The sequence below is a fragment of the Triturus cristatus genome, chromosome 4_2, assembly GCF_964204655.1.
Source record: "Triturus cristatus chromosome 4_2, aTriCri1.1, whole genome shotgun sequence".
NCBI lineage: Eukaryota > Metazoa > Chordata > Amphibia > Caudata > Salamandridae > Triturus > Triturus cristatus.
In genome coordinates, this window is record NC_140586.1 from 514,479,474 (window position 1) to 514,500,487 (window position 21,014).

The following is a 21,014-nucleotide window of genomic DNA, read 5'->3' on the forward strand; positions in this document are numbered from 1 at the left end:
TCAGACACACCTCGAAATTTTCTGCTGAGCCAAGGATTACACCGCACTCCAGAATATGATGAAGCTTATTTATTTAAGCATAGTTTCGCCTCCAAACACCACCACCAACGTTTTGAACAAGAAATGTTCTTTATCATGGTGATTTAAAAATACTCCAGGAAATGATTTGAAGCGTCCCGCGTCGCGGGAGGCCCGGCGATGTTTTATGGGCCGGCAATTGTATCGCGCAGGTGTTGCGTGTCTCCTGTGTCGAAGGTCCGCTATGGCCCCCTGGGATTTGTAGTCCGGGGCGGGCGATGAACTGCGGAATATCAGGCTATGTTTTCTTTGATCACTAATTTTTCCGGGATCTATCTTACCACTTTTTCCCATGGGTTTTTTAACTGTCTTTTTTTCCCTTTTTTGGGGGGAGAGGTAGTTAACTCAGGAGCGCTGTTTATTGTTTCATCTATTGCCCCTTGAATGCAGCCATTCACAGATATGCTATTTAATTGATCATCGTTTATTGTAATTACCTGGGCAGAGTTTGTTTGTTCTAAGTTCTCATTAACATTTAATGTGCCAGCCACTAATGTCTGCTCAACCGATGTGATCTGTTTTTCTATTGCTCCCATCGCCCCTGTCAGGTAGGTAAGCAAAGTCTGGTTTTTTGCCTTTTAAGATCCTTCCCCTCCAATGGGTCATTTACTAGTGCTTTTCTTTTGCCCATACTAAATATTTGCTACCACTCGCAGTTAGTCAATTATACCCACCCTCCTTCGCGTCGATGTACGCAATATACACAGCAATATAATCAGTCAATCCCGGCCCCGTAATCTCGTGGGGCCTCGGTCAGATAATTGTCTTACTCTGCTAAACCTTTTCTTCAAGTAAACACAGAAATAGATAATATTAAATGGTGGAATTGAGTCTGCCCCTCCGCCTTATACAAATGCATTAACTATGGAATGCCTACCATATGTCCAGATATTGGTGCTTTCAAAGACCGTTCGCCAAACTTTCAACGAGGGTGCGCCCAGCCCAGCCTCAGACGGCCCCTGACGGGCAAGGACGGGCGTCGCGGGAGGCCCGGCAATGTTTTATGGGCCGGCAATTGTATCGCGCAGGTGTTGCGCGTCTCCTGTGTCGAAGGTCCTCTATGGCCCCCTGGGATTTGTAGTCCGGGGCGGGCGATGAACTGCAGAATATCAGCCAATGATCAGCAGGGTTCTGTGGCCACACGAAGTTCTTGCAGGGAGTGGCAGAGAGCAGTTATAGGCTACGCAAAAGGGGCCTTGTATCCTTACTTCCTGACTCGCACAGCCTGTTTGTCCTCCATTGCCTAAAACGCTGCTTATTTTTACTTTGCACCATTTTCACAAGTCGAATTGAATTTTATGTCAGAGACTGTACTATCATTTTAATGTATTCCTCCCCATAGCACGCCTTTCTATTTTTAAAAAAACAAGTATTTACGTAGTTTTGCACATTGCGCTGTTTTGCACTATTAGACATTTTAACTAAAACACGGTTTTACCTTCGTGTTTGTCGCTTAGTTGTATGAAAAGACACATTTGTTAGTCCTCTTTTCCTGCTGATTGTTTCCAACGCTCGACCCAAGCGGACCCGGCAGCTAGGCGGGTCCGCATTGCACCTGGGTTGACGCGTCAGCTGATGGGCATGTTTGATGCTCACAAAAGGGGCGCTGGGACGTCCGCGCAGTGGCTACTTAAAAGGGACCTCGTATCCTTACTTCCTGACTCGCACAGCCTGTTTGTCCTCCATTGCCTAAAACGCTGCTTATTTTTACTTTGCACTATTTTCACAAGTCGAATTGAATTTTATGTCAGAGGCTGTACTATCATTTTAATGTATTCCTCCCCATAGCACGCCTTTGTATTTTTAAAAAAACAAGTATTTACGTAGTTTTGCACATTGCGCTGTTTTGTACTATTAGACATTTTAACTAAAACACGGTTTTACCTTCGTGTTTGCCGCTTAGTTGTATGAGAAGACACATTTGTTAGTCCTCTTTTCCTGCTGATTGTTTCCGACGCTCGACCCAAGCGGACCCGGCAGCTAGGCGGGTCCGCATTGCACCTGGGTTGACGCGTCAGCTGGTGGGCGTGGCGTGTTTGATGCTCACAAAAGGGGTGCTGGGACGTTCGCGCGCAGCAGGCGCGCGGCTCGGCGCGCCGAAGGTGCGCCAAAAGCAAGACCGTCTGCGCCCGTCCACGCCCGAAGCGCGCCCAGCGCCAGGACCCCTGCTCATCAGGTACGTTATTATCGTAGAGCTGAGCTGATGGCTCTAGATTTTGCCCCATGCAAGCCTCATGATAGGGTGCTATCACGTGAAGACACAGAGAATCGGGCCTGCACTAATTGCTGCTATCGGTTTAGATGTGACCAAGAGGAGGGGGGTCTAGATGGCCTCTTGGACGTGATACACACAGCCGATGCAGAGAGCACCGGAAGGCATAACCCACAAACACAGGCCGAAGTCAATCAGCCTCAAATCTTAAGTTGTATTCTATTAAATGTTCGCTCTCTACATGGGAATAGGTATCAAATTGGTGATCTGCTGGAAAGCCGCTCCCCTGATATAATTTTTCTAACCGAGACCTGGACCGACAGTACAATCGGCCCAGATTGGAATACCGCTTTACCCAGCGGTTATGTGGTCTCCTCTCAAGATAGAACAGGCAAGAGGGGCGGGGGGATAGCGGTGGCTCATCAAACACATTTAAACCTACGAGTGGAAACACACCTCGATCTTCCAGCAGAAGCACTTTATTTTACTATATACTTGGGGAAACGTTTTCAAATTCCAAGGCCTATTAATTTATCGACCGCCTGGGCCTAAATCCACTTTCCCCTCAAGGCTCATGAGCCATCTTGAATCCCGAATGGATCCCCATCCCTTCATTCTCCTGGGTGATTTTAATTACCACCTGGAACTTACTAATCAACCAGAGGTAGCCCTACTACTGGAGAATCTGGCAGCTTTAGGCTTCAACCAAGTGGTTAAGGGTCCGACTCACACAATGGGCCACACCCTAGATGGTATTTTTACGAGTAATATGGATCTGGAGATTGTGAACATTACAGCTCTCCCCTGGTCTGATCACAGTGTAGTTGATTTTAATATTACAGCGGGAATAGTAGTAGCTTCCTCTTGCTCTAAACCGCTGAAGGTAATAACCAGACTTTGGTCTCAGACGAATGCGGATAATTTAATTACTGCTCTGAGTCACTCACGCCCCCTTCATAGTAGAGACAACTCTGAGGCAGCACTGCTTTTTAACAAATGGTTTGCGGTTGATGAAGTAGTGCCTGAGAAGCTGCTTGGTACAAGCAGGACTAAGCCATCTGCCCCCTGGTACAATAGGGAGCTTAAGGTTTTGAAGAGTACATGTAGAAGGGCTGAGCGCCTTTGGAGAGTGGATTACAGTATTGACGGAAAGGCCAGGTACAACTATGCCCTATCAGCCTACAGAGATGCAATCATATCAGCTAAAAGGGCATTTTATGAGACTAAGATTAAGGGCGCAGGGAATTCAGCCAAGGAGCTTTTCAAGACAATCACGGTCCTTTCTAAGCCTCCTTTGGATAACACTTATCGGCCAAACCTGGAAACATGCCAGAAACTTGCCCGGTTTTTCCAAGATAAGGTGCAGGTAATTTATAGGGATCTCCTTAATCTGCACCCTAGTTCAGATAGTCACAGGCAGTTACTGACAACCGGTATGGAGAGCCATCCTGGCTTTAGCACTTTCCCTCTCATCACAAGAGAGGAAACTTGTAGATTGATTACTCTAATGAAATCAGGTTCACCCAAAGATGCGGCAGACCTGATTGCTGGAGAACTATGCGCTCTAATTAACCAGGTAATTGAGTCCGGCACTTACCCTATAAGTTGGAAGAGTGCAACCATCAGACCTTTATTAAAAAAACCCTCATTAGACCCTCTTACATTAAAGAACTACCGCCCAATCGCCGCTCTGCCTTTTGCAGCCAAAATTATGGAGAGGGAGCTAAATAGATCCCTGACAGAATACTTAAGCGCCCATAACTTACTGGATTCAACCCAACACGGTTTTCGTGCACAACACTCCACTGAGTCAGCACTTCTGGTGGCAGCAGAGGAGATTCGTAACATTGTGGACAAGGGAGGCAAGGCAGTCCTAGTGATGCTAGATTTGTTGGCAGCCTTCGACACCGTAAACCATACGGTGTTGACTCAAAGGCTTCAGGAAGTCGGCATTCGGGGGACTGCACTGTCCCTTCTCTCTTCTTTTCTGGAAGGGAGGGAGCAAAGTCTACTTTGGGACGGGCTACAGTCGGACAGTTTTAATCTGCCGTGTGTTGTTCCGCAGGGCTCAGCACTGTCACCCACGCTGTTCAATATTTATGTGACTCCCTTGGCGAAACTCATCAGGAAGCATGGTTTCTCGATAGTCTCCTACGCCGACGACTCCCAGCTCATAATTTCCGCGGCTAAACAATCTACCGACATGGCCCTTAAATTCCATAGCTGCCTGTCTGAAATTATGAGTTGGATGCAGGAGAGCTTCCTGAAGATTAACACCGAGAAAACCAAGATTATTGAGTTTGGTCATGGAAGTCCCCTGTGGAACAGATCCTGGTGGCCGGCAGGGGCTGGGGAGTGTCCCTGCCCCGTGCCCAAAGTAAGAAATCTGGGCGTGCTGTTTGACAATCAGCTACATTTTTCAGCTCATGTCAATAGCCTTGCATCATCCTGCTCCTTCCTAATAAGGACGTTGCGTAAGATTTTTCCTTTCATCAGCGCTGAAATGCGTAAAGCTGTGGTAGTAGGTCTGGTCCTATCCAGACTAGATTAATGCAACGCCTTACTGCTAGGGATAAACAAGACGCAGTTAGGGAGGTTGCAGACTCTCCAAAATGCCGCGGCGAGGTTATTATTGGACGTCCCAAGAGATAAATCGATCTCAGGGGGAATTACTGCATTACACTGGCTCCCTGTCCATCTGCGCATAGATTTTAAAGTTATATGCCTAGTACATTAAGCTGTCTTCGGAGGTGGTGCCAGGGATGTTTAGAAGCTGTTCATTCCCTATACCGCCGGCCGTGTGCTAAGATCTAGCACTCAGAGTCTCATCAAGATTAATCGGATCAGGAAAGCTAGATGGGGCGGCAGAGCTTTTTCGGTTCGTGCTGCTGGACTCTGGAATAGGCTTCCCCATTCCTTAAAATCGATACAAAACCATCAAACTTTCAGAAAAATGTTAAAGACACGGCTCTTTCAAGAGGATTGCATCTGAGGATTTCGTCCCCCTTTGTGTTGTATTAGCGCCAAGACGCTTCGGCATTCGCTGCGCTATATAAATCCGTATCCTATCCTATTTAAAAATACTCCTGAAAATGATTTGAACCGTGATAAAGAACATTTCATGTTCGAAACGTTGGTGGTGGTGGTGGTGAAACTATGCTTAAATAAATGAGCTTCATCATATTCTGGAGTGCGGTGTAATCCTTGGCTCAGTATATATATATATATATATATATATATATATATATATTATCTACTGGCGGTCGCCAGTAGATAGTTATAGCTAGAACCGTGTTTCCACAGGAAATCTGAAAATTCAATTTTGAATAACTTTGGCGCCGTTTGACGAATCCTCGCGAAATTTTCAAAACTAATGGGGCGCTCCGCTCAGCTCCTACCCTGAAAGTCTCGGGGTGATTCGTCAAGTGGGGGCTGAGAAAAAAGGGGGGTCCCAAAACGCGTTTTCCCCATGCATTTTCCCATAGGACCTTTAGTCGAAGGTACAGCCCGAACGGCTGAACAGAATTACTTGAAATTTGGCAAAGAGGTAGTCCTCAGGTCAGGCATGTGCCTTTTGCATATATGGAGTCAATCTGTTCAGTATTTCCGGAGAAAATTGCAGTTAAAAGTACATAAATATCTATAGCTGCGCACGGTGCGCGCACCCTAATGTGCGCGAGCGTAATTCTGATTGGTGGTTACATGTCAGTCAACGTTCGAATCGGTTGAAATCAGGAAGTGTCGTCCGCCATTTTGTTTGTTTTGGGTGCGACAGTGAAAAAGAGAGGTGGCGAACGTGAAAAGGGGGCAGGGTAGAGAGTTCCTGACCCCCTAGCCTTTGTCAGGGGTCCCTAAAGGACCCCGAAGGGTGAAAAAAACATTTGTTTTTTTTTTTTAAAACTCGGGGTGCGCGCACCGTGCGCGCACGGTGCGTACACGGTGAAAAACCTTACAAAAAAATAATAATAATACATACATGACTTAGCATTTAAAAAAACGTACAAATTCACTTAAAAAACCATAGGTTTCACACACGTTATAGTTAGGAATTAGCATTTAAAAAACCTTGCAAATTCACTTAAAAAACCATAGGTTTCACACATGTTATAGTTAAGTGGACATTTCACTCGTAAAAAACCAATGAAATTCCCCCGTTAATGGATAGGGCCTGCCTTGGGGGATGGGGTCCCCGGGGTCATAAGTGGCCCAGGAGGGGGGCCATATGGCCCCCCTCCTCAATAATAAAAAAAAAACAAAGGCCGGCCCCGGGGGATGGGGTCCCCGGGGCAATAAAGGGCCTGAGGAGGGTGCAACGCAGCCCCGCTCCAAATAGATTTAAAAATAAAAACTGGCCATGCCCCAGGGGATGGTGTCCCCGGGCGATTATGGCTTCGGGAGGGGGGCCACGTGGCCCCCTTCCAATTTAAAAAAAAAGGGGGTCATCAGTGATGTCATCAGTGATGTCACTGACCATGTCATGAGTGATGTAATATGTGACGTCATCAGCAGTGCATTGCGGGGGCGCGAGTTATAGTTAGCTGAACTAACTATAACAGGGGAATTTCAAGGGTTTTGTATGAGGGAAATGTCCAGCTAACTATAACGCCCCTGAAACCTATGGTTTTTTCAGTGAATTTCTAAGGTTTTTTAAATGCTAATTCCTAACTATAACGTGCCTGAAACCTATGTTTTTTTCAGTGAATATATATATATATATATTCACTTAAAAAACCATAGGTTTCACACATGTTATAGTTAGGTGGACATTTCACTCGTAAAAAACCAATGAAATTCCCCCGTTATAGTTAGTTGAGATAACTATAACTCGCGCGGCCGCAATCCTCTGCTCATGACGTCACATATTACATCACTCATGACATGGTCAGTGGCATCACTCATGACATCACTGATGACATCATCCTTGTGATAGAGTGGCGGTCGCGCGAGTTATAGTTATCTCAACTAACTATAACGGGGGAATTTCATTGGTTTTTTACGAGTGAAATGTCCACCTAACTATAACATGTGTGAAACCTATGGTTTTTTAAGTGAATTTGCAAGGTTTTTTAAATGCTAATTCCTAACTATAACGTGTGTGAAACCTATGGTTTTTTAAGTGAATTTGTACGGTTTTTTAAATGCTAAGTTATGTATTTATTAATATATATATTTTTTTATGCTAAGTTATGTATGTATTATTTATTTATTTTTTTAAGGTTTTTCACCGTGCGCGCAACGTGCGCGCACCCCGAGTTTTAAAAAAAAAAAACAAATGTTTTTTTCACCCTTCGGGGTCCTTTAGGGACCCCTGACAAAGGCTAGGGGGTCAGGAACTCTCTACCCTGCCCCCTTTTCACGTTCGCCACCTCTCTTTTTCACTGTCGCACCCAAAACAAACAAAATGGCGGACGACACTTCCTGATTTCAACCGATTCGAACGTTGACTGACATGTAACCACCAATCAGAATTACGCTCGCGCACATTAGGGTGCGCGCACCGTGCGCAGCTATAGATATTTATGTACTTTTAACTGCAATTTTCTCCGGAAATACTGAACAGATTGACTCCATATATGCAAAAGGCACATGCCTGACCTGAGGACTACCTCTTTGCCAAATTTCAAGTAATTCTGTTCAGCCGTTCGGGCTGTACCTTCGACTAAAGGTCCTATGGGAAAATGCATGGGGAAAACGCGTTTTGGGACCCCCCTTTTTTCTCAGCCCCCACTTGACGAATCACCCCGAGACTTTCAGGGTAGGAGCTGAGCGGAGCGCCCCATTAGTTTTGAAAATTTCGCGAGGATTCGTCAAACGGCGCCAAAGTTATTCAAAATTGAATTTTCAGATTTCCTGTGGAAACACGGTTCTAGCTATAACTATCTACTGGCGACCGCCAGTAGATAATATATATATATATATATATATATATATATATATATATACTGAGCCAAGGATTACACCGCACTCCAGAATATGATGAAGCTCATTTATTTAAGCATATATAGTATATATATATATATATATATATATATATATATATTACCTACTGGCGGTCGCCAGTAGGTAGTTATAGTTAGGACCCCTTTTCCATAGGAAAACCTCAACATTCTATTTTGAATAACTTTGGCGCCGGTCGATGAATCCTCGCGAATTTCTCAAAATAGGTGGGGCGCTACGCTCCGCTCCTACCCTGAAAGTCTCGGGGGGGATCCGTCAAGCGGGGGCTGAGATAAAAGGGGGGTCCCAAAACGCGTTTTCCCCATGCATTTTTCCATAGGACCTTTAGAACGAGCTACAGCCCGAACGGCTGAACAGAATTACTCGAAATTTGGCAGAGAGGTAGTCCCTAGGTCAAGGAAGTGCCTTTTGTAGGTTTGGTGTAAATCTGTTCAGTAGATTCTGAGAAAATAGCCTTTAAATCAATATATATATCTGAGCCCGCTTACGGTACGCTTACCGTACGCTTACCGTAAGCGTACGGTGACGTGCGCGAGCGCGATTCTGATTGGCTCTTAGATCTTAGTAAACATTCGAATCGGCCGAAACCAGGAAGCGGCGGCCGCCATTTTGTGTATTTCACTCAGAAAAAAAAGAGTGAAAACAAGAAAAGGGGGCAATGAGGAGAGTTACAGACCCCCTTACATTTGTGAGGGGGTCAAAGAAGGACTGTAAAGTACAAAGAAAACATTTATTGATTTTAAAAAAAATCACGGGGTACGCGTACGGTAAGCTTACGGTAAGCGTACGGTAGAAAGAAAAAAAAAAAAATGAAAATCAGATTTAAGTGTTTAGATATTAGGGGGCTCTAAAAAGAGCCGTTGTGTTTATGAAATGATTTTTTAGTGGTACCTACAAGTAAGTACCTATGCAGAGTCTAAGGTTCAAGAGGAAGACTCTGTTCCCTTCATTCATTGAAGTGCACACCATCTCCTCTATAAATGTCTTGCATGTCATAACGCAAGTTGTTGTGGTAAATGGCACCCATACCATAGTCACGGAGGAAAGCAGAAACAGATTTGTTGACGTGCTTTCTTGCTTTGTCATCGCACCGCGTGCCCACCGTGCGTGCACGGCACTAACTGCGTAAAGTGGGCGCGCGGTGCGCGAAGCGCACCGCGTGCTCACTGTGCGCGCACGGTGCGCGAAGCGCACCGTGCGCGCACGGAACGAACTGCGTTAAGTGGGCGCGCACGCCACGAATGGCGTAAAGTAACTTAGCATTTAAAAAAACGTACAAATTCACTGAAAAAACCATAGGTTTCACACACGTTATAGTTAGGAATTAGCATTTAAAAAACCTTGCAAATTCACTGAAAAAACCATAGGTTTCACACATGTTATAGTTAGCGGAAATTTTACTGATAAAAAACCAATGAAATTTCCCCGTTATAGTTAGTGCAGGCAACTATAACTCACGCGACCGCAATCTTCTGCTGATGACATATGTGTCTTTATGAAAAAAAAATATTTGTAATATATGTATAGCTAAAAATGTATGGAAGAAGACATGGGCAAATAAGTGTCTAAATACAGTATTAGCATCAGCAGAGGATTGCGGTCGCGTGAGTTATAGTTGCCTGCACTAACTATAACGGGGGAATTTCATTGGTTTTTTATCAGTAAAATTTCCGCTAACTATAACATGTGTGAAACCTATGGTTTTTTCAGTGAATATATATATACATATTATCTACTGGTGGTCACCAGTAGATAGTTATAGTTAGAAGCTAGATTCCATAGGAAAAGCATTTTTTGATGTGCTTATAACTTTGACGTCGTTTGACAAATCTTTACGAAATTTTCAGATCAGGTCCTATCTTGAAAGTTTGGGGGTGATTTTTCAAGGGGGGCTGAGGAAAAAGGGGGGTCCCAAAACGTGTTTTCTCCATGCAATTTCCATAGGAAACTTAAGAGAAGGCTACAGGTCATACTGCTGATCGGAATTACGACAAATTTGGCAGGGAGAAAGCTCTTGTTCCAGAAAGCACGCTTTTGTTAAAATGGTGTAAATACATTCAGTAGTTTTTGAGATATTAAAGGAAAAACATATATATATATCTGGGCGGAGCCTAACTCTTGAGCACGAGCTTGCCTCTGATTAGCTGCTAACACTTCAAACCAGGAAGAGTTAGCAGCCATCTTGTGCCTCGCATCGAGTGAAAATAAAACAAAGGTCCCGGGGGCAATTTAATATACCAGAGCTCTGTCTGTGCAAGATACCCCTTTCACACTCCCTCTCCTCACATCACCAGCTCGCAGCTATGCCTTTAGAAGCCAGTCCGTTGGCTCACAGCTCTCTACCTCTGTGAGCCAGTACGCTGCTGCATCGCTTGCAGCTCTCTACCTCTGTGAGAGGTACGCTGCTGTGCCTTTGCGAGCGGACAGCCCCTAGCTCTCCCTCTGCGAGTCGAGCCCACGGGCTGCAGCTCTCCCCCTGTGAGCCTGGGTGCGAACTGTTGAAGCTAGGAACTGTTGGCAGCCATTTTGTGATTCAGTCCACGTCAGCTCGCATCCCTCCGTCTACAAGACATCGAGTCTGTAGTTCTACCTCTGCGAGGCAACTCTGAAAACATACTGGAGGTCTGTCTGTGCGAGACACCCTTTTCACGCTCCCTCTCCCCACATAACCAGCTAGCAGCTATGCCTTTAGAAGCTAGTCTGTCGGCTCGCAGCTCTGTGTCTATGAGCTGTTGGGCCCGCAGCTCTACCTCTGCCAGCCAGCCCATTAGCTCATAGCTGTGTGTCTGCTAGGAGGCCCGTCGGCCCATTGCTCTCTCTGAAGCATAGCCCCCAACAACCATCTCGGGCCCACAACTCTCCCTCTGCAAAACACCGGTCGGCTCGCAGCTCTTCGTGTGCGAGTTCTCATGCCCGCAGTTGTGTCTCTGAAGCCAAGACTGGAAATATACTGCAGCTCTCTCTCTGCGAGATACCCCTTCACGCTTACTCTCACCACATCACTGTCCCATAGCTATCCCTTTGCAAGCCGACGTCCCGCACCTTTCCCCATACCAGTCGGCCCACAGCTGTTCCTCTGCGAGCCAGAACGCAGCTATCCCTCTGCGAGCTGACGAGCCGCAGCTCTCCCTCTACGAGCCAGCCAGTCGGCTCACAGCTATTTCTCTATGAACCAGCCCGCCGGCTCGAAAGTGTCTGTCTGCGAACCACCGGTCGGCTCTCAGCTCTTCATCTGCGACCCAGCCCATTAGCTTGTAGCTGTGTGTCTGCTAGCAGGCCCGTTGGCCCGTTGCTCTCCCTCTGGAAGTCAGACTACAGCTCTCTGAAGCATAGCCCCCAACAACCTTCTCGGGCCTGCAGCTCTACCTCTGCGAGCCAGCTCATTAGCTTGTAGCTGTGTGTCTGCTAGCAAGCCCGTTGGCCCATTGCTCTCCCTGTGCAAGTCAGACCACAGCTCTCTGAAGCATAGTCCCCAACAACTTTCTCACACATAAGCCCCAAAAAGAAATGGACTAGACAACACCCATACACATCCCCGCCCTTTCCACACACAAAAAGAGGTGCAAAAGAGAACAAACCACAACAAAACCCATAGTCAACGCGGGACAAAGACCCATGCCATAAGAGAAGTAGGAAAGGTAGGAGAAAAACACGATAAAATGCTCAGCAGAAATGGAAAAGCTGTAGGTGAAGCGACATTCACCTACCAAGCACACAAAAGTGGTAGAGACGAGTGACTCAAAAACATAGTCAACTCTAACCAACGCCCACAAGGGAGACAAACCTAAGTCAACCCACAACCACAAAAAATACTGGTAGGCCAGAGAGGCTCCAAAACATAGAGTCCTCTCACATACACACCCCCAACAGTGAGAGGTGAACACACTCCCACAACAACCACAAGAGGTCAATTTAGAAACATTGTACACAAAGGTAACACACCAATGTCACTCACAACCACAAAAATAGTGGTAGGCTAGAGAGGCTCAGAACCTAACAGCCAACTCATACACACACCCCCAACAGAGAGATACACACACTCTCAGAACAACAACAGGGGATGACCACAAGGGACTTGATGTGTAAAAGTGAACTCGATAACACATACTCAGGTGGTAACAAAGAGTGACCTAACACCAAGGATCGACTCAAATACACCATCCCCAGGGTGACATACCCACAACACCCACACAGATCTTAACCTGAAATAAAGTTATCTAAAGATACTACTTGGCGTGAACCTACTTTTGATTACAACACTCTCCCTCTGCAAGCTAGTACGCTGCTGTGCCTTTGCGAGCTGTCTTGCAGCTCTCCATTTGCGAGGCGAGCGCACGAGCCTCAGCTCTCCATCTGAGAGCCTGCCCGACGGCCCGCAGGTCTCTCTCTGCTGGCCGGACCGCAGCTGTCACTCTGGGAGCCAATATTGGGAATTTAAGGCGGCTCTATAAAGAGCCCTTGTGTTTATTAGTTGGAGCTACATGTAAGTGCGGATGCCCAGCTTCAGGTTATTCAGAAAAACTTGGTTTCCCTTATCTGTCAAGTGTACTCCATCACTTCTGTAGATATGAGCCATATCAAATATATGTTGTTGTTGTAGATCGACCCCATTCTATGGTCTCTGAGGTATGCAGATGCAGCCTTGTTGACATTCTTCCTAGATTTTTCAATCTTATGACAAAATTGATTTGACCATTTCCACTTCTGTCTTTGGCATATATTGGAATATACAAAGACATTTTGAAGTTAAAGCAACATCAATTGTCCAAAGGTGTCCCTCATAAGCATTTCCAAACCTACCCCAGTCAATGTGCCTAGGTTGTTACCACTACAGTGCACAATCATGAGGTCAAGGTGTTGGAGATGGTTTTAACCAAAGGCAGCAATTGGTGCCATTTCAATCCTCTCTCTGCAAACCATTTAATGTCCACATTTTGAAAACCTAGGTCTAAGTCAATACGTTTCTGTTCTGCATACTTCTTGCACCAGAAAACATAGCTATGTGCTACGATCCACACTTGCATTTTGAAGGTATGGCTCGAAGATATGGATAGATGTCTGGAGCTCATGCAGTCCGTTTGTAGAATAAGAGATATGTTTAAAGATGGGGAACTACTTTTTTTTTACAGCAGAAAAAGGGAGAAAAAGATGTTTTCAAAATGTTAAATTATGTTGTATTATTTGATAAGTAACACTGTAATTTCTGAAATATATTACATTACACAACAGTTTTACAGTTTCTTTTCTTTTCTGTAGTGGAAAAGTTAGAAAAAACAGTACTAATGACAAATAGCAGAATAGTAGTTTAATATTTAAAAAAACCTTTGCAATTCACAGAAAAAAACATAGGTTTTACAGACGTTACAGTTAGAAATTAGCATTTAAAAACCTTTTGAAATTCAATGAAAAAACCATAGGTTTCAGGGACTTTATAGTTAGTTGGACATTTCACTCATACAAAACCAGAGAAATTCCACTGTTATAGTTAGTTCAGCTAACAATAACTCGCGCCCCCGCAATGCACTGCTGATGACGTCACATATTACATCATTCATGACACGGTCAGTGACATCACTGATGACATCATCCACGTCAAAATCTGATGCACCTCCTCACACCTGAATATAACGTTTGATACACCCACTCTAAAATACCGACTACCATTTTTGAAAAAATAGACACATCAATACCAGTTACTAAATACGCACTGACTGGTTCGTAGGTCTACACAACCATCCACTTATTCACCCATACAGTCACCCATACATGCAGTCACTCACCAATACAACACTATCATATGCACTCATACACCTATACAGACACTCACACACTGCTACATATCCTGAGTCATTCACACAGCTAGTAGGTCATGCAAAGAATCAATCATACTTCCATTTACTCACCTATACAGTTATACAGACACCAGCTCACTTATTCATACAGATACTAACACATAATTACTCTGTTATAGAATCACTGAATCAAATACACACTCAGCCATGCAATCACTTTCACAATTACTTACTCTCACATATAGGTATTTATATACACCATCACTCACATATACTGCCTTTTACATATGTAGTTACATGTACATGTACCACTGAAACATCCATTCACTCACCAACACACCCATACATACACTCACCCACCCATACAGCTGTTTTCACATGCACTCTTGAACCCATACACCCAGTGAATCAACCACTCACACATCTATGCACAGAGTCAAACACCTCCCACCCACACACACTCAGGCAGCCATACAAATACTCAGGCAAGCAATCAATAACTCATATAGACACTCACCAACCCATGCAGGAGCTTACACAACAACTGACAGACTGATGCAGACTTTCACACAGTTTAGTCACTAACCCATGCATTCAGTAAGACACGATTAATCACTCACTTATACAGTCAGTCACGTACCTAGTAAATCCTCCATACAGACACTAATACAACCACTCATTCTTCAAAGCAGCTTGGGATATATATAAAACAAATTTCAACTTTACAGAAACACACAGTTACTGGATGTCATCAGTGATGTAATCAGTGATGCCATTTGAGATGTCATCAGTGATATCACTGACCATGTCATGAATGATGTAATATGTGACGTCATCAGCAGTAATTATTACACATCTCACGAGACTGCCAGCACTGCCTAAATCTCTTTAATAAAGCTCAGGTGTTTCAACCTTATCAAGGGTATTGACTATTAGTTTACATATTACAGCAGCATTGAAAAGTTATATGGATTTATGGAACTGTGAATACCAGCATGCACTGCTTGTTGATGCCATACTCACCTGAGCTTTATTAAAGAGATTTAGGCAGTGCTGGCAGTCTCGTGAGATGTGTAATTATTGCTGCTGGCCTGTGACCAAGGAAATGAATTCCGAAACGCGTTGGGCTTTATATTGTAATGAAAGAAACTTGCAGTCTTGGAGCGCTTGGCTTAAATTTTCCATGGTGAGGAGTGCGCTTGTTTTGGGACAAACTGTGGACTTTAATATATATATATATATATATACATTTATATATAGATATGTATATATATATATATATATATATTACCTACTGGCGGTCGCCAGTAGGTAGTTATAGTTAGGACCCTGTTTCCATAGGAAATCCGCAACATTCTATTTTGAATAACTTTGGCGCCGGTCGACGAATCCTCGCGAATTTCTCAAAATAGGTGGGGCGCTACGCTCCGCTCCTACCCTGAAAGTCTCGGGGGGATTCGTCAAGCGGGGGCTGAGATAAAAGGGGGGTCCCAAAACACGTTTTTCCCATGCATTTTTCCATAGGACCTTTAGACAGGGCTACAGCCCGAACGGCTGAACAGAATTACTAGAAATTTGGCAGAGAGGTAGTCCTCCGGTCAAGGAAGTGCCTTTTGTAGGTTTGGTGTAAATCTGTTCAGTAGATTCTGAGAAAATAGCCTTTAAATCAATATATATATCTGAGCCAGCTTACGGTACGCTTACCGTAAGCTTACCGTACGCGTACGGTGGCGTGCGCGAGCGCGATTCTGATTGGCTGTTACATCTAAGTAAACATTCGAATCGGTCGAAACCAGGAAGCGGCGGCCGCCATTTTCTCTCTCGCACTCTGAGGGGGGGGCTGTAAACAAAGGCAAAAAACATATAAAGGGGCTGTTTAGACAGCGCCCATGCACATAGCCATATTAGTTGAGTCCTCAAAGATCCCCCAAGGCCAAAAACGGTAAATTTGTATTTTTTGAAAATTTCGCCGATTACGCTTACCGTACGCGTACGGTGCGCTTACGCTAAAAATTTTAATAAAAAAAAAAAAACACTCTCTGTGCATGGCATATTATTGTCATCACTTACAAATTAAATTTAACAGATTACCTATCACAAGGAAGCGCATAATATGTCCTCCATGTGCGCACGGTGCATAACGTGGGCACGCGGTGCGCGTAGCGCACTGCGTGCCCACCTTGCGTGTACGGCACTAACTGCGTAAAGTGGGCGCGCGGTGCGCGAAGCGCACCGCCTTCTCAGTGTGCGCGCACGGTGCGCGAAGCGCACCGCGCGCGCACGGAACGAACTGCGTTAAGTGGGCGTGCACGCCACGAATGGCGTAAAGTAACTTAGCATTTAAAAAACCGTACAAATTCACTGAAAAAACCATAGGTTTCACACACGTTATAGTTAGGAATTAGCATTTAAAAAACCTTGCAAATTCACTGAAAAAACCATAGGTTTCAGACATGTTATAGTTAGCGGAAATTTTACTGATAAAAAACCAATGAAATTCCCCCGTTATAGTTAGTGCAGGCAACTATAACTCACGCGACCGCAATCTTCTGCTGATGACATATGTGTCTTTATGAAAAAAAAATATTTGTAATATATGTATAGCTAAAAATTTATGGAAGAAGACATGGGCAAATAAGTGTCTAAATACAGTATTAGCATCAGCAGAGGATTGCGGTCGCGTGAGTTATAGTTGCCTGCACTAACTATAACGGGGGAATTTCATTGGTTTTTTATCAGTAAAATTTCCGCTAACTATAACATGTCTGAAACCTATGGTTTTTTCAGTGAACATATATATATATGCATCCAACCAATCAAACTTGTTGCAGCCCCCTGAACTAACTGCACAGTGCTGTATTGTTTCTCTCTTTCACTTTAATTTCATTTGTAATCAGCTTGAAGTTCGCTATTTTACTATGCCTTATTCTACATTTTAAAATCCAGTGAATTGCATTGATATAAATAGGTTTTCTTTAAATTTAAAGCGTTAAACTAAACAGATAATAATAATTTCCACGATATGAATCTGCAAAACCTGGTTGGTAACTAAAAACACATATTATCTCTTTCATTTGTCATCATTCTGTCTGCAGGTAAACAGCAGAAGTGGAAATACAGATGGCACTGAACTCGTAGTGTTAACTGATGGTGAAGATGGTTCTAGCACATCAGCTTGCTTTCCCGAAGTGCGGACCAGCGGCGCAATGGTTCACGTTGTTGCGCTGGGACCAAATGCAGCAAAAGCACTTGAAGAAATAGCAGACATGTCAGGTAAATAATTTTTTTTATAAACACTAGTGTGCCCGAATCATACACTTAAAAATCGTCTTTGACAGTAATATTATTAGGGTATATGAAAACACTTGATTTGACTATGGAGAATAAGTGACCGTCTTCAGCGGGGCTTTAAGTAGGATGCATAAAGGGGGGGTGTCTATAAAAAGTGCAAGTACTATGTAATTATTCCGATAGCGTGCCACCTGACTGGTATTTTGGTTCCATCATGAGCTTTCTTGTTATTGCATCTAGCTATATAACACAACGACTGACATACACCTAAAACCAGCCAGGGCTATTATCCTTGTCAATGGTTGTTAGGTTTTTAAAATACATAAGTAACATGCATACATATATACATACACACATATATACACACACACACATATATATGTACATCAGTAACAATGAGTTTCTTGTAAATAATTAGCACTGAAAATGTTTTATTTCTGAAAATTGTGAGGTTGTAAATTAAACATTACAGATACCTGTGGCCAATGTAGTGTCTCAATCACTCATGTCAGGCTCATTCTATGTTAGACATTGTTGGACTTGGCCCTTCTGGCAGGTTCACCCCTGAACTTTTTTTGCTTTTTACTGGTGACTTGGTGTGGTGATTTTTTGGTTTCTGCGCACTTTCCCTGTGTCCCAGGGTAAAGTGCGTGCGCGCTCTGAGTGCATGTGGTGAGATAGGCCTGCCCGCCCATAGGAATGCATGGGGAATGTATGTGTCCCTAGTAGTTTCTGATGCGTGGGGTGTGCAGGCCCGAGTTTGGTATGTGCGGACTCGTGTGATTGAATGCTGCGCGGTGATGTGTGCGGCGTGCATGTACCTAGTGTGGAAGTGCCACTTCTAGAAGTGGGCACTTCGGTGTGCAGTGTAAAATGTGTGCCTTGTCGCGTGATTGGCTGGTTGAGGTCATGTGACGGGCTAGGGATCCCCCAGAGTCAGGATGAGTCACCCAGTGGTGAATGGGGAGATCAGCAGCTAGATGGGTGGGAGGAGTACACCTGGGTCCTGAATAGGGCAGGGTTTTCCCCACACAATGCTGGCTCCGCCCCCTGTGGTGCGACTGACGACCCTAGCCCTGCCAGTGAATAGAGTGAGGGGCTGAGCACATCAAGGGTGCTCCCCAACCAGCTGCAACTGGTTTTCCCCCTCACCCTGAACCCAGAACAAAGGGTTTTAGTGTATAAAAATGGGGCTGTGTCCCCACAGAAACTGTTCTCTGCCAGGATCTTACCTGAGGGGGGCTGCTGCTGCTGGAACAGAGGACCGCCACTTGGACTACCTCCCTGCCTGGAGGCCCAGTGAGCTGGCTCTGGGTCCAGCCTTGCCCGCCACCCCTGCCCTGCTGCATGCAGGGAAGAACTTTGCTGGATTCTACGGGGATCCTCCTTTAAAGCGCTGGGAGCGCTTCATTTGTGTCCTCAAGCGCCTGGAAGCGCTTTTGTTCACCCTTAGCGCTCAGGAGCGCTTTATTGCCGCCAGCCGGTGCCCACCCGGCATTTGCCCCGTTTTTGCCGACCGAGCGGGAGCCACCCCGCGTATTTAATTATTTAATTGGCGGGTGCCCACCCCGCATTGTGGTGTGCTTGTTGGTAAATTAATATCCCTAGCGGGTGCCCACCCCACCAGGGACTTTGCCGTATTGAATTTCATCCCCCCCTCGCGGGTGCCCACCACGCGTCACCGCGATCGCAACTCACCGCCGCAGCCCAGGAAGTCAGGCAACGCTGACTGGGACGTGGGCGGGACTTTGAAGCAGGAAGCGACGAGAGCCCACCTCGCGCTCCTGCACTGGCCGGAGGAGAGAGGAATCCGGAAGCTCGGAGCCCGGCAGGCTCCGCTCCCCAAGTCCCGGGTCCCAGGAGGGGGCCCGGGCGAAAGGAAGAGCAGCGCCGCCGAGACCGGAGCAGCAGTCCCGGTGAGTGGGGGCCGAGTGGAGACCGAGCACCTAACGCTCCAAGTACGGGGCGCCTCGTTGGAAGGGGGCAGCAGGGTGAAAGAGTCCCCCGTGTGGGACTCCAACGAACGGGGGCATTTTGTGAAAGAGTCCCCCGTGTGGGACTCCAACGAACGGGGGCATTCCCTTTCTGTTACGAGCGGCCCCGGAAGGCAGCGGGCCGCTCCAACGTTGCCTCCCCCTCCCCACAGCTGTTCAGAGCCCACGAGGCTCCCCCGAAGGGGGCAGCGCTTGTCTTTTGAGCGCGAGGCGCTCCAACGTGGGACTGATTTAGCACCTTATGATTTAGAGCCTGCGAGGCTCCGGGGGCATTAAGTGCTGAATCAGAGCAGCCCCGGAAGGCAGTGGACCGCACCAACGAAGGAGCACAGTATTATTTAGAGCCTGCGAGGCTCTAGGGGGCATTTCATTTGTTTCAGAGTCCAGAGAGGCTCCAAAGGCGACAGATTGGTTTCAAAGGGCACCGTGGTGCCCACGCTCCGTGTTCACAGCTGCCCAGCACTTAGTGGGCAGCTGCAACGTGTAGGTTGTGCTTTGTGCGCCCTGGTTTGCGCAGCCTGCGCAGGCGCGCCCTGACTCTGCTGGACACAGGGCGTCCTTGCCCCTTCAAGGCCAGTTGGCCTAGGGACTGCCACAGATAGTGGCTAATGTGAGTTTTTGCGCTATTGTTCCTTTCCTGCACCCGAAATGTTTTTATGCATCATGTGTTTTATTTCCTTACACCTCTGAATGTGTTGTGATGCATCATGTGTAATGTGCGTTTACCCCTACAGGTATTGTGATACTTAGGTGGTTGTTTGTTTTCTCCTAGTACAGGTGGTGCTAGTGAGGTCCTGGTTCCCTGCGCGATATTTTCCTAAGGTGGTTAGGGTTGCGTAGGTGGTACTTACCTGATACCAGTAGTTACTGGTTGTGTGCTATATATGTTATTTTGTACTACAGTATTTTATATCCTATGTGCTAATTTCTACAAAGTGCTAATTCCTGACAGTGGTCCATGTGGCCCTGTCCCCTGTATATATAATCCCTTGTAAATTCTGCCCGTGCCTGTTGGCACATTGTAAAGTGTTTGTTTTTATCTAATGTGTGGTGTATAATACAAAGGCTATTTTTATAGAATACCTTGTGTGGAGTTTCCTTTGTGGTGGGCCTTGGGTGTTGTTGCTGGGTGCGCGCGCAAACGCTTTACACATCGCCTCAGGGATAAGCCTGTCTGCTCGTGCCAAGCTACCAAGGGGGTGAGCAGGGGTTATCTTTGGCGTGTAACTCCCCAGCCCTGACTAGAGTGGTGGTTTCTGCCTGGCTTTGGCGCAAGCCCTAGCCAACCAGAAATCCCATTTCTAACAGACATGTATGCCCTATTTCTCTCGACATCTCATCCATCTGTGTATCTTACATCTCATCTCGTTCCTCGTCACCACTCTCTTTTTGCTCTCTTCCAAATTTACTTCCTCACCTCTACTCACTTCACCACCCCGCAAACACACCTCGCACACAGTCACCTGTCAGTATTCTATTTTTCTTTTATTTTCGCCTTGTCAATATTCTGAAAACTGTGTCCCTCCTTCACACACATTCCAACAGAATCACAGTTGCATGTAGAATCTGTAACCATTGCTCTGTGTACTCTGTAGAGAGGCCAAGTATTGGATGACTATGTATATTCTGAACACCTTTTTGATCCACTGATAGACACTGTGAGAAGCTCACACTGCCTTCGCTGTAGAC

The 21,014-nt window shown here is 45.6% G+C and overlaps 1 protein-coding gene across 2 annotated transcripts in view; it reads left to right on the forward strand.

Annotated features, from left to right (window-relative positions):
- Positions 1–21,014, forward strand: part of LOC146834646 (calcium-activated chloride channel regulator 1-like) — a 1,200,823-nt gene that overhangs the window by 802,654 nt on the left and 377,155 nt on the right. For both annotated transcript variants that reach the window (XM_085602117.1, XM_085602118.1), the window contains exon 8: positions 17,136–17,313. In XM_085602117.1, the coding sequence (XP_085458243.1) occupies positions 17,136–17,313 (178 nt within the window). The remainder of the gene's footprint in view (positions 1–17,135; positions 17,314–21,014) is intronic.